We start from the raw sequence: 12697 nt of genomic DNA, 5'->3' as shown, positions 1-12697 counted from the left end.
ATCCTATCAAGCAGGTGCCTAAACAAGACAAAGTCAGCCCTTTGGAAGTCCAGGATGTCAGTTCTGCTGCCCCCTCTCCTGGCCCCTCTAAGAATAGAGAACTCTATTATTTCGTAATCTCTGTTCCCTAGTCGGCCTCCAACCACCACATCATACACCAGTTCTTCTCTGTTCACAAAGAGGAGATCCAGCAAGGCACCTTCTCTGGTCGGTTCACTCACCAGGTGTGTCAGGAAGTTATCTCCCACACATTCCAGGAATCTCCGGGACTGGTCCTGCTCTGCTGTGTTGTATTTCCAGCAGATGTCTGGGACGTTAAAGTCTCCCACAAGAACAAGGGCAAGCGATTGTGGGATTTCTTCTAAGAGCCTATAGAATATTTCATTCACCTCTCTGTCCTGGGTGGGTGGCCTATAGTAGACTCCTACTACAACATCTGCCCTGTTGGCCTTCCCCCTGATTCTAACACAAAGACACTCTACCCTGTCTTCACTGCACTTGTACTCAAAGCAATCATAACAGTTCCTAACATACAGCGCCACCCCACCACCTCTCCTTCCTTGTCTATCCCTCCTAAAGAGCTTGTAGCCATCAACTGGTGCACTCCAGTCATGGGAGACATCCCACCATGTTTCTGTAATAGCCACTACATTATAATTTTCCTGCTGCATCATGGCTTCAAGCTCCTCCTGTTTGTTACCCATGCTGTGTGCACTGGTATAGATGCACTTAAGAGGGGCTGATGTCCCCAGCACCTTTTCGCATTTAGAGGTCCTAAGTCTGGCCTGACCTTTCACAGGTGTTACCACAGTTACTGATCCATCAATATCCCTTGCATCTTTGTTATGCTGCATGTTTCCATCCCTTGTCTTCACTGAGATGGCAGGGTGAGGGTCGTTGCTGGCACAACAGCCCACAAACTCTGGTAATCTACCTTGGGGCTTGTATCTGGGAGTTCCAGTTTTGTCCCCTTCCCCCTTCAAATCTAGTTTAAAGTTTAATGTCTAGTATGAAACATGAATGAGATCACTCCCTAGACCATCAATCTCAGAGATTTTCTGAAGGGTAGCATCATTGCTTTTGCAGAAATGTACTGAGATTGATTCTCTTATATAATTTATCATGAGTCAGAACATACATTTAAGAAAATATTAATTCACTTGCAAGAATAATTGGATGAGGAATTTCTAACGTACTTGCAGCCATGGATCCCATATATGTCAGATTAAAGTCAAATTTATTACTTATGATGTCACACAAAATATTTCTGGATGAAAATTTATCCCATAGTTTTGTTTAATTTTGAAATTATTTCAGACATTTCTACTTCTCTAAGTATAAGTGACACAAAAAAAGAACTGATAGAAAAGTTCCAGACTTATCAAATGATAACACAAGTACCAGTAATGATATCTTTTGAGCTGGTGAGTATTAATAAAGTCATTCTAAGTTTTTAGTTGGTATTTGTGGGAAGTTTCAGAGCATTTTAGCATAGGGGGTTGAAAATTATTGCAGGTGTGCTTCTTTTTTCATGTATGTCAGTGTGTTGTAATTCAATCTCATTGTCTTCCCTGGCAGATATTAGACAACCACATATCTACATGTTGAGAGTTTTATCTTACATTTTACTGCATTTTATTTTAGGGTTTGTTTGTATGTTCGTTTTTTGGTTTTTCCTTTCTCCAGGATCCATCTTTTTATTACAGTGGCTGTAGTGAATTTTTACAGGACATTCAAATATGTTTTCAATAAGATATTGATATGATCATATTTTACTCAAAAATAATTTACTATTTTATTAACTAGGTTAAATATTTCCATTTTGCATGTCAAAGATTAGATATTCTAAATAAGAGTTATGTTATATGGAAGTTTTCCTAAAGAGTACTTGACTTCTACAGCAAAGATACTTACCTGGTGAGAGAAAAGCATTTTTAAATGAAGTTTCTGGGTCATGTAATAGAAACAGTCAGAATTCCCTGGGAATGAAGTGGACCTTTTTTAATTTTTATCAGTTGAGGATGATATAAGTACCCTTCCTTCAGATTTGGTATTTAAGTTCTGATTTTGATCTTGCTTAAAATAAAGTGTGTGTGTGTGCGCGCGCGCGTGTGTGTGTAAAAATGCACTAAAATGCATTCGTCCCTTCCAAAGCAGGGAGCGCTTTGGAAGCTGATAAAGGAGAAAGACAAGCTTTCTTTTCTGTGTAAAATTAAAGAGAAAGTAGGAAAGTATGAGAACTACTGAAAAATACTCCAAACAACTAGTTATCTGTTCTTTAAAATATCCGGAACTAAAAATTACTGTACTTAGTTGAATTTTCATTTTTCAGTTCTTTCAATAGGATCCAGATATCTTGGCAGTCTCAATCAGAACATGTTTTTGTGTTATTAGCTTCAGAAATACAGTTAAATATCTGGCCCAAGGTGTTAAGAAATAAATTGTCAATTCACTAATCTCAGTTAGTACATCCTGTACTTGAACAATTCTTATCAAAATCAAATCAAAATGACACTGTTTTCTTATTCTTATTTTTGTCACTTATGGTATATTAGTTAATTTAATAAAGTTTAATGTTTAAAGAGCTGCTATTTTAAATGCTGGTTTGTGAATCATTTTACTTGAATTTAATTCCCATCCTTAATGTTGACAGTAACAGTAAGTAAAAATCAATTGCCTAGTAAAACAATTAAACCTTTTCTATCTGTTGCAGAATTAAAAACAGATATAAAAGCTAACAACTTAAACAATTACATATGAAGCCATGAAATTTCTTCAATAAACTTGCATAGACATGAGATTAAGTAAAAGAAGGAGCTAAATTATAAGATTTAGAGTCACACATTAGAAAAAGAATAATTGTGTCAAACCTTCACAGTTACAATCTTTTCACTTGAGGACTTTGTTTAAATCATTAACAAAGCTAACCAATGCAGTTAATAAAGAAGTTATTTATTTTTGGACATTTTATGCTACCACATGTATCAACCACTTTACACTAGACAGATTAATAGCTGCACCACAGTTCAAAAATCTCCTTTGACTTTTGACAGTTCTTGCTTGTTACATGATTTCTATTCTTTAAAGCTGATTTAGAACTGCCCTTAACTGTCTCATCATCAAATACATCAAAATTCTAACTGCAACAGAAAATCAATTGGTGTTCTATGTGTACATCCTGCATGATAGTTTATATATAGTTTTTTACAAGTATTCAGGGTTTTTTTCTCTCTCTGTGGTGGACTGGCACTGGTCCAGTCCTGTCTAATCCTTGGATTTATTGTCAATGGTGCTGCATCCTGGAGTGGCATGTTCATAATAAACACTCACAATCACCCTCTTCTTTACCCACTCTAGTTGTTTTTCTCTTGAGCATCATCAATATAATGCATCTACATTTTAGTGACCTCTATGTCCTCATTTCTTTTCTCTTGCATTCCCTTCCAATGGTCTTACTGCAGAGAAGTGGACTAACAGCTCAATTGGAAGAGGCCATAAATACATTAATGGCACTTAGGAACAGAGATTGTGTTCCCAGCAGTACATATTTACAATACACTTATCAATTTGTTTGCATAAAAGCACCGTCATAGGTATGCTTCATCTGTAGAGAGTGTTCTTTTTGTAATGGTGATTCAAACCTAGAAGCAGCACATATTGAAAAGATAAGCAGTTAAAAAAAATTAAAGGTTGTGGATGCTACCTTCTGAATGCCAGGTCAGCCCTGGACTAAAACCTGCTTTCAGTTTAGCATATAGGCAGTAACATTAGGGACTTGACTCGGTTGACTAGTGCAAATAAACCACTCATAGCTCCAGGTACCTATGCTTGGCAGCTGAAAAAAACCCTATCCTTAAGAGTGCACTATCTAAATTTGCAGTGTGCGTTTTCTTCCAGGAACTTAGTATTATCAACTTCAACAACCATTTGTGAAAGACAAGTGGTTGTCTTTAGCAAGAACAACCATTGTCTTCATCTTCATTTGTTCTTTGATTGAACTATGATTTCAGTTTATAATTTTAAGTTCTTCTTATCTATGATTTCTTCAATTTCATTTTTTATAAAAAAAGAGGGTGAAGAGTTAAAAGACTGTGATACAAGAGTCAGCACTTTAAAACAATTACTGAATAGTATTTTGAAGCGTGACAGAGTGAAGGTAATTTTGGAGGCTTGCATTTCACAGAGGAAGATTACCCTTTGAAACCACATCTCTGCATATATGGCTCGTAGAGACATGTTAAATGATCTATTTTAGAAAGCAAAAGCTTAGTGAGATGCATTCCATCCACTTGCAAGCAGATCTATAACTGTTTGACTCAGACTTGTTCAGTCACAGACTCTTTCAGGTTATCACAATGCTGGGGTTTTGTTGTTGGGTTTTGGTTTTTGTTTGTTTTTTCTTTTTTTTAAGATGACTTAAAAATATTTCTTAAAAAGGGTAAAATTTTCAAAATACTTAAATGCCTGCATAGGTTTTCTGATATTTAGTGAACCATGGACTTTTAATTCTTCCAATTCATTATCCACTCCAGAGATAATGCAGAAAGTGCTTTTCTGCTTTAAGCTTTCTCTCTAATGTCCCTCTCTAAAATGGGGACTGTTCTCTGGTAAACTTAAAAACCCCAAACCAAGCCAAAAAAAAAGTGCAAACAATGGTATAATTAATTATTACCAACATTAAAATATTTTACAGTTTGCATTCATTACTTACTAATGCAGAATTTCTATACATTAACTTGGCATGATGGTTGTTATGTTAGTGTCTATGTAGGGGACATGATTTCTGGCAATTCTGGGCCTATTCACTTTGAGATCCAACAACAGCAATATGATAAACATATTATTGCACTCTGATTTTCACTGCAGCAATATGTGTTTGGGTCACTTTCAGCAGAGAAAACTCAATTCAAACAGTTATTTCTTTCACTTATTTATGCTGATGTAAATGCAGATGAGATATTTTATTTGTAACCTACTACTAAACAGGAAATCTGTGCATTCCAAATTACTAGATATATAAACACACTGAGGTGCTGGTGCATGTTCAAAAACTAGTGAGGGGTCTAGAAAGCAAGTCCTGTGAGGAGCAACTGAGGGAACTGGGGTTGTTTAGTATGGAGAAAAGGAGACTGAGGGGAGACCTTATCACTCCCCACAACTACTTGGAAGGAGGTTGTAGTGAGGTGGGCGTCAGTCTCTTCTCCCAAGTAACAAGCAATAGGACGGGAGGAAATGGCCTCAGGTTGCACCAGGGAAGGGTTAGATGGGATTTTAGGGAATTTTTTTTTCACCAAAAGGGTTGTCAAGAATTGGGACAGGCTGCCCAGGGATGTGGTTGTGTCACCATCCCTGGAGATATTGAAAAGACCTGTAGGTGTGGCACTTCAGGACGTGGTTTAGTGGTGGACTTGGCAGTGTTAGGCTTACAGTTGGAGTCAACGATCTTAAAGGACTTTTCCAACCTAAATGATTCTAATGTACTTGTAACAGGCATCAAGGGCCATCAAGATACAAGAAAAGATTTGTATGTAAAAAGTAAAATGGATGCACAGATGTAAAAATAGAACATGAGAACCTTTTCATATATGAAAGGTGTGACCATATAATTAATTGGTTAGCAAAGCTATGTTATTCTTTAATGTAAATGTGCTTAGGGGCTACAGGTATATAACTGCAGATCTCTGTACATAATTCCCATTGAGATTTGCTTTCTGGAAAAAGATTCACATACAGACATCACAGAATATAATCCAGAGCAAATCTCAAATCCCTTAGGAATAGTTAGGAAAAGAAGGGCATTTTTCAATACCTTATTTGAAACTATGTGGGATAAGACACTGCAATGTATTACCTTGATTTCCATTTTAAACTTCTGCATGAGTTCCTCCAGATGGTGGCTCTGTCTCCTCAGAGCATGTTGCAGGGTCTTCTGGAGAGTTCCAGTAATTATATAGTTACTTATAACAAACATATAACTCAATAATCTTGTAAATTAGAAATAGTCATTCTCTCAAACAGAAGTTCACAACAGCCTTCCTTTCCCTGCTTAAACCACCAAAATCAGGTTTGGTGTTGCAGAATCATAGAAAAAGCATGCCAAATATTTGAAAAAGGCTTTCAACTAGTCCTCTCAGAAGAGCACAATGTGTTAAATTAGTGCAATTGATATTTTTAAGTTTTCTTCAAAAGGGGGTACTTCCTTCTGAATTCTGCATTTGCTGTTGCATTCAGTTCATGGCTGCCAAATCTGGATGGATTCTGCATGTGTTTATCTTAGACACTCACTGAGATATTTAGGCACAATATACAAGATGACACCTGATTTTCAAAATTACAAAGATAGCAACGAAAAGATGAACAGTGGATTAAAAATGTGGAAGCCATATTTTTACAAGCCATGACCCAGTATTAAAATTCATATAGTAATTCATTAAAATGTACATAACTGAAGGTGTTTAATGGAATATGTTATGACATGGTAGTAGCATGTGTCTAAATGCCTTTTACTGCTGTACTGTGTTCTCCTATATTCAAAAGTGAGTTGTCTGAGGATAATTAGGTTTATCTTAATTGACAAGAGGATTTCTCACCTGTCAAGGCTACATAAAGACAATCTCTTTTAATCCAGTTAGGGATTTCCCCTGTCTGGATACAATCAAACACAATTTTCTCTGTTTCAACATATTCTAAATCAGACTTTGCTTTTCCAAGATTTCTGAAAATCTTCATTGAGAGCTGTGTCCTGTCATTCAAAAAGGAAAGAAAAAGGAAAAAAAAAAGAAAAAGAAAAAAAAAGGACATTTTGTAAGGAATTAGTTACTTAAACCACAAGAAAGATGCAATTACCCAGAATATGAGGAAGAAACATCCTGTAAAAATGTAGGAAGAAAAAGATGTTGATATTGTAGCACAGGCTTGCCAAATAAACTTATTTCAGCATATTTTATAATACACTGAATAAAACTTGCATAAACCATTTAAGCTGAAGTGTTTTCCTGCTTTTTGTAGCTGTTTTTTTTAAATTCCCTGATTTCTTTCTTAATATAAATGTAGACTCTTTGATTCCCCCCCCCTCCATAACTACACATGGAAATTATAATAGCATTCTTTAAAATGTATTTTCGCTCTGTGAAAACAGCTCATTATTTATCTGTATTATTTCTATCTTATCTTTATTAACTATCCAATATACCTTTTGTCATCCATAGGTTCATTTCCATAAAATACTTCATAGCGCAGAATGTCAGCCTGAGCGTTATTAAAAGCTTCTTTCCGATCAGCCCTTTCATCCTCATTCTTCCTGATAAGCTGACTGATGTACTGTTGTGCCCCAGGGACATCATAATATATGGTGTAAACCTACCATGGATCAAAAATTAGATATTTCCTGTAAAGCTGGCATATCTGTTTGTAATTCACGTAGTTCACATAACAACTGGAAGGACAGAACAATGATTTACCATGATGCCATTCTCATGTTTCACTAATTTATCTTTTAAAATAATATCAGTTAAGGAGGGTGCAAGTTGGTCTAATCAGTTTTCTGTAGGCTGACTTTCAGTGGGTATTTATGGCTCTTGGATTCCATATGTTATTCTGGAAATCTCACTTGTAGCCTTTAAATCAATGTATACAGAATTACTTTTCCCATTTTTTAAGACAATAACAATAATAAATAATACTACAACATTTTTCCTTATTGAACTTTTTAGAAAACCAAGTAAATAATTTTTCATCTTTGTAGTAACAGTTTTTACCTTCTTGACAAGAGTTTTCAAGAACATTAGCACTGTGATTTGAGGTTTCATTGTCTTGTTGTATCTTCTTTCACTTTGTAGGAGCTCAGTGACTTCTCTTTCTCGTTTCTGTAAAGATTCCTGTATCTTCTGCAGCAAGGTTTGTGCTTGCCAAAGATATCCCTTTTCCATTGACCATTCAGGCTTCTCTTCTTCATTAGTTACCTGGGGGAGCGATAAAGATAACCTTATACACTAAGCCAAGATCTAGATTTTCATTCCTTTCATATGAAATGGAAAGATTTTAATGAGCAAGGTAGACCAAAAATGGAGAAAAACAAAATAAATATCAAATAAGAAAGGCTGATTGGTTTCAACATTCAGAATATAGTTTTTATAATTCAAAGCAGAAGATCTTTAAAAGATTTTGTAGCAGTTTTATACTATCTAATATTATAATGAAAACAATAGCATACAATAAGTGATTCCAGGAGAATAAGAATTCATTTCGTTACTGGGGTATTTTAATCATTCATCACTAATTTATCATGCTTAAGCCATGTATATATTTCAAACAGTTTTTACTATCAGTCCCATGGTTTGCTTCAGCTTTTGCTAGTCATCCTGACTGCCTTTGAAATACCTGCAATAGTCCTAAAACCAACCAGTTACATTCCCATTTTTGTGCTCACTTGTTCCATTTTTAATTCTAAAACTTCTGACACATCCACTTTTCCTCCTTCTGTCTTTTCAGACTGTTGCTGAAGAATTTGTATCTGGAAATTCATGAGGTCATACACTCTTTCCACATATAGACTGATGTTGTGAAGTTCCTGCAAAGCTGAATTGAAAACAATAGGAATAACAGATGAGAATTTAAGCATTTCTAATGTGCAGTTCCTAGAATATTGTCTAGGCAGGCCAAATGATATCCTTTTAGAAATCAAGAATTTATAAGGAACTAATAAATTTTAGTAATCAAGATTTTGATTTATTTATTAAAACTCAAAGAATTTTAAAGAGCTCGTGCTTTGTTTTAAAGTTCTAAGGGGAAAGCTACAAATGTTGAAATAAACCTATGCAAAACAGATGTTGACTGCAATGAGCCAGGTATGCTAAGGAGTTTGGAGTCATGACAGACATTATTTGTAGTTTCACCATTCCTTTATTATTCCATCTGTGACACAGTATTGCAATGAAAAAACTTGTACTGACTTCAGCTGGTATGCACCTCAGTGTAAACAGAAAAACAAACATGAAATAGAGATCAAGAAACTCTGTGTCTGAAATACTAAACTCACTCAGTGTGTGCTGGGTGTAAAGATAATCTAGGTTTTTACACAAATTTTCTAGAATCCAGACCTGCAAGACAAGAAAAGAAGACAGCAGGAAATCAATGTTACCAGTTTTCAGTATGTTTCCTTGGTGAGAATGATCAATAATAGTAAATTAATTTTGTTGCCACTCATAGGCACAGCCTACACAAATAGGCTGTTGTGCAGTAATTGACTGTTACTAGAAAATCTAGAAATAAACCAGAGACTGCTCAGATTCTAGTGTTTTCACAAGAGCCTGTACCAAGATGTCTTATGCTTACATTTTCTTTAGCATTTGTCCACATTACTGGAATGAAAGAGACAAAAATTATAGAGACTCCTGAACAGTTGAAGAGCTTTTGGAAGCAGAGTCAAATCTTAGCAGCATTATTTGATCTAATAGAAGGTATTCCTTCTTACTACAAGGCTTAGAACATTGTATCCTCATCACTTCTTACTTTTTACTACAGTATTTTTGCTACATTTCCGTGACATATAACAATTAGATCAAGGGATTTCCAAAACCCATGATTTTACACAGATTATCAATCAAGAATAGGATATTGTGCTAGACGTTGCTGAAAGTGTTTGGAAGGAGAAAACCTTAATTTTAAATACTGGTGCTATGCAAAATTTAATCAAAAGGTGGTGCTACGTCATTTGAAAAAAACCAAACCCACAACTCCTTCCCGAGACCTTCACTCGGAAATCCTACAGAAATCTGCATTCACTTTCATAAATGCAAAAGAGACTGCCTCTGAGACTCCCCCCACCCCTGCCACAAGGTTAGCCAAGATCTCTCTGGACATGTCTTGGAGTAGTGCAATGAAAATTTGCTATTATAAAGCAGTGTGGAAGATCTGCAAAATTACAGAAAGACTTGCACATATTACATGGAATAGAAGAACACTACACAGAAAATAACAATTATCAGACCATGCTCACAGATTCTATCTATGAAAAAATCAACAAATTTATTTCTTTTTACACCTCTGCAGCCATCTCAGATTGATAGTAAACTGAATTTGCATTATTAAAGAGAAATTTGGGAAACCTGAGGAATTTTAAGCACATCTCTTTTCCCTGGGAGCTACCAAGTGAGGTAGTTTTGCTTCTAGGTCAACCAGTTGCATCCCAGTGTTGTAGTAGCTTAGATGAGGTGAAGATTTTTAATGCTAATTTCCAAACAAAAAAATAACCAATGTGCTCTACTGTGATTTTAAAATTCCCCAAAAGACATGAAATGTGAAATGAGAGAGAGGAATTATAATCTAATAATTTTTAGTGGAAAGAATAATATAGTATGACAAAAAAATGTATGTTCACTGGTATTATAAGGCTGAAAAACTACTTGGCTGCTCTGAAAAAACAGCAAGGCAGGTGTATAGCAGTTGAATCTTAGCTGATTTAGATGTACATATATAAAGGCAGACAGTGTAGTTTCCACATCCCCTAGATTCCAGGAAACAGCACACATTGAAAATGGTAATGAGAACACTGTCTAACTCCAAAAAGAAAACCCAAACTAGCTGTGTTTACCTTTTCTTCTTCCCATTTCTCTGTTTGTTGCTTCATATGGTGAAGAAGATCTTCCTTCTCTTGAATCAGTTGTCTATTTCTTTCCCTCAGGCTCTGAAGGCAGTAGAATAAGGCAAAAGGGATTACAATTTCTACACCATTGCTTAATCTTTCAAAAAGAACTATAGTTTGGGGTTTTTTGTTCTACACATATTGAGAAGTCATAATATTTCAATCAGGCTCCTAAATCCTGGGAATCTCGAACAAAAAATAATAAAAATTGACTGATTTACAATGACGACATGTGACCAGAGGTGGTCTGACTCCAAAGACCCTCCCTAAAGGAGAGGGTAGCAGAACAGAAGAAGGAACAGGATAAACCTTAATATCTGTTCATCACCAAAAAACTGTTACACATCCTATATATTCTGTGAATATCTTTACACTTTCTTTTTGTAAAAAAAAAAGCTATTTCCAAGTGCATACATACAGACAGTACAGGAGAACCTCACGCTGAAGACAGGCCAAGCTATGAAAACTGTTTTGGAAACATACTGTGTAAGGCTATTATTAGTCTCCAGGAGGCTGACATAGTTTTGTATTAATTTCACAAACTGTATGTCTTCATTTGACTGTCTGTCCCTAAGAAGAAAACATTACTTATACAGCCTCTTCCTGCAACCTCTAGAAGTACCTGATATTCTTACCGCCATGTAAAAATTGTACTTTTTATTACCTTAACTCGATCTTGCCAGTGTGTGTTGCTCTTGTTCATCAGCTTTCGGTAAGCATCTAACTGGGATTTCAGACTCCTCATTTTCTCACCATAATGTTTCTTTATAGTAGTTACAGTCTGCTCCTGTATTACAGAAGAATATTGAGATAATAAATACTGAGTAAAACCATGAAAGCCAAACATGATAAAGAGAACAATTTGTACAACAGATAATACTTGGTTCTCTTTCTTCAATGCTTGTTATGTGTGCAAACTTTTCTTATTGATCACAGGATGTTTGTATTTTCACCCTCTGCAGACTTGAGTGAAACTTATGGGTGAAGTAATTTATCTTTTCTCTGTTTTTCTGCAGAAATATAAACCAAAGCCTTTCTGAGAGCAGACAAGAATGAATTCATTCTAAGCATAGCTATGAATATTAAAGAAATTAAACTTTGCTCAGAAAACAAAAGCTTGGAAATAATAAGATATGAGTAGCACAAAAATAACTCTTGGCAACAGGAAACATCTAAATAAGGCAATAAAATTTTATCAGAAATACAGACAAATCACAAACTTTACAAAGCAAAGATAATTCCAGTGTTTCTAGGAATTATTTTTGTTTCAGAGATTTTAACTAATAACACAATTACAGAAGCCAAAATGAATGAGGTTCTGGGAAGAAAGATCATTACAGTTCTTGTGTTTGCATCTACGCCCAGCAGGCAATTCTCTCTTACTATCCATCTTGTGTTCTTTCTGTTTCTCTCTTTCTTTTCCCCAGTGATCTACAGTCAGTTGAAAGTATAAGATATAACTGTGCAAGGGTTACACTCCTACTGAAGCACAGAAATGAATTTACATAGGTATTGCAACACTTGTTCAGATGTCACAACCTGAGAATAAGATGAAGTCGTGTTCCTACCAAAGGATACCAAGTCTTTGTATGTTACATACAGGGAACACTCTCAAGTTTGCTTGACGGTCTGAAGAGTTTGTTCACTTCCCCTTGGAGGTTCCAGAGGAATCTCTTCTCTCTGTGCACTCAGAATAAACTGTAATTGTATTGAAAAACATACATGTGCATAGGAACTAAGTCCCTGTCTTACTCTGGATAAGAAAAGGAGAATGATGTGACACATAAGCAGAAAGATGAAGCAGTGACTGCAAGAAAAGGTTTCAGAACAGTGCAGTCCAAGCTGATGAGGGTAATTTCGTATTTTGGGAGAATTACTGACTAATGGAATGCAGAAATGCTTCCACTAAGGAAAGTGAGGTTATGGTCACAGGGCTGGCACATCTGGATCCTCATTGTAACCTTGCAGGGGTCTACAGGTGGAGGGATTCTTCTATTCTGTAAATGATATTGACAAAGTATTGCAAGATTAAAGCAAAGCTAAGTGCAAAGTAGA

General features: G+C 35.6%; 1 protein-coding gene across 6 annotated transcripts in view; it reads right to left on the bottom strand.

The window, feature by feature from the left end:
* The window catches only part of LOC141937655 (uncharacterized), a 45322-nt gene that overhangs the window by 11770 nt on the left and 20855 nt on the right, over positions 1 to 12697 (bottom strand). For 4 of the 6 annotated variants that reach the window (XM_074855666.1, XM_074855670.1, XM_074855672.1 and 1 more), the window contains 9 exons: positions 11307 to 11429; positions 10592 to 10684; positions 9038 to 9098; positions 8429 to 8577; positions 7758 to 7961; positions 7193 to 7359; positions 6591 to 6742; positions 5852 to 5929; positions 2887 to 3641 (listed from right to left, as the gene is read on the bottom strand). In XM_074855666.1, the coding sequence (XP_074711767.1) occupies positions 5865 to 5929; positions 6591 to 6742; positions 7193 to 7359; positions 7758 to 7961; positions 8429 to 8577; positions 9038 to 9098; positions 10592 to 10684; positions 11307 to 11429 (1014 nt within the window). In that variant the 3' untranslated portion in view covers positions 2887 to 3641; positions 5852 to 5864. Of the gene's footprint in view, positions 1 to 2886; positions 3642 to 5851; positions 5930 to 6590; positions 6743 to 7192; positions 7360 to 7757; positions 7962 to 8428; positions 8578 to 9037; positions 9099 to 10591; positions 10685 to 11306; positions 11430 to 12697 lie in introns of those variants that run through there. The other 2 variants (XM_074855668.1, XM_074855667.1) reach the window with 2 other exon arrangements.

Source organism: Strix uralensis, chromosome Z, assembly GCF_047716275.1.
Source record: "Strix uralensis isolate ZFMK-TIS-50842 chromosome Z, bStrUra1, whole genome shotgun sequence".
Classification (NCBI taxonomy): domain Eukaryota; kingdom Metazoa; phylum Chordata; class Aves; order Strigiformes; family Strigidae; genus Strix; species Strix uralensis.
The sequence above is the reverse complement of the archived record's forward strand: the minus strand, read 5'-3'. Positions and strand labels throughout refer to the sequence as shown.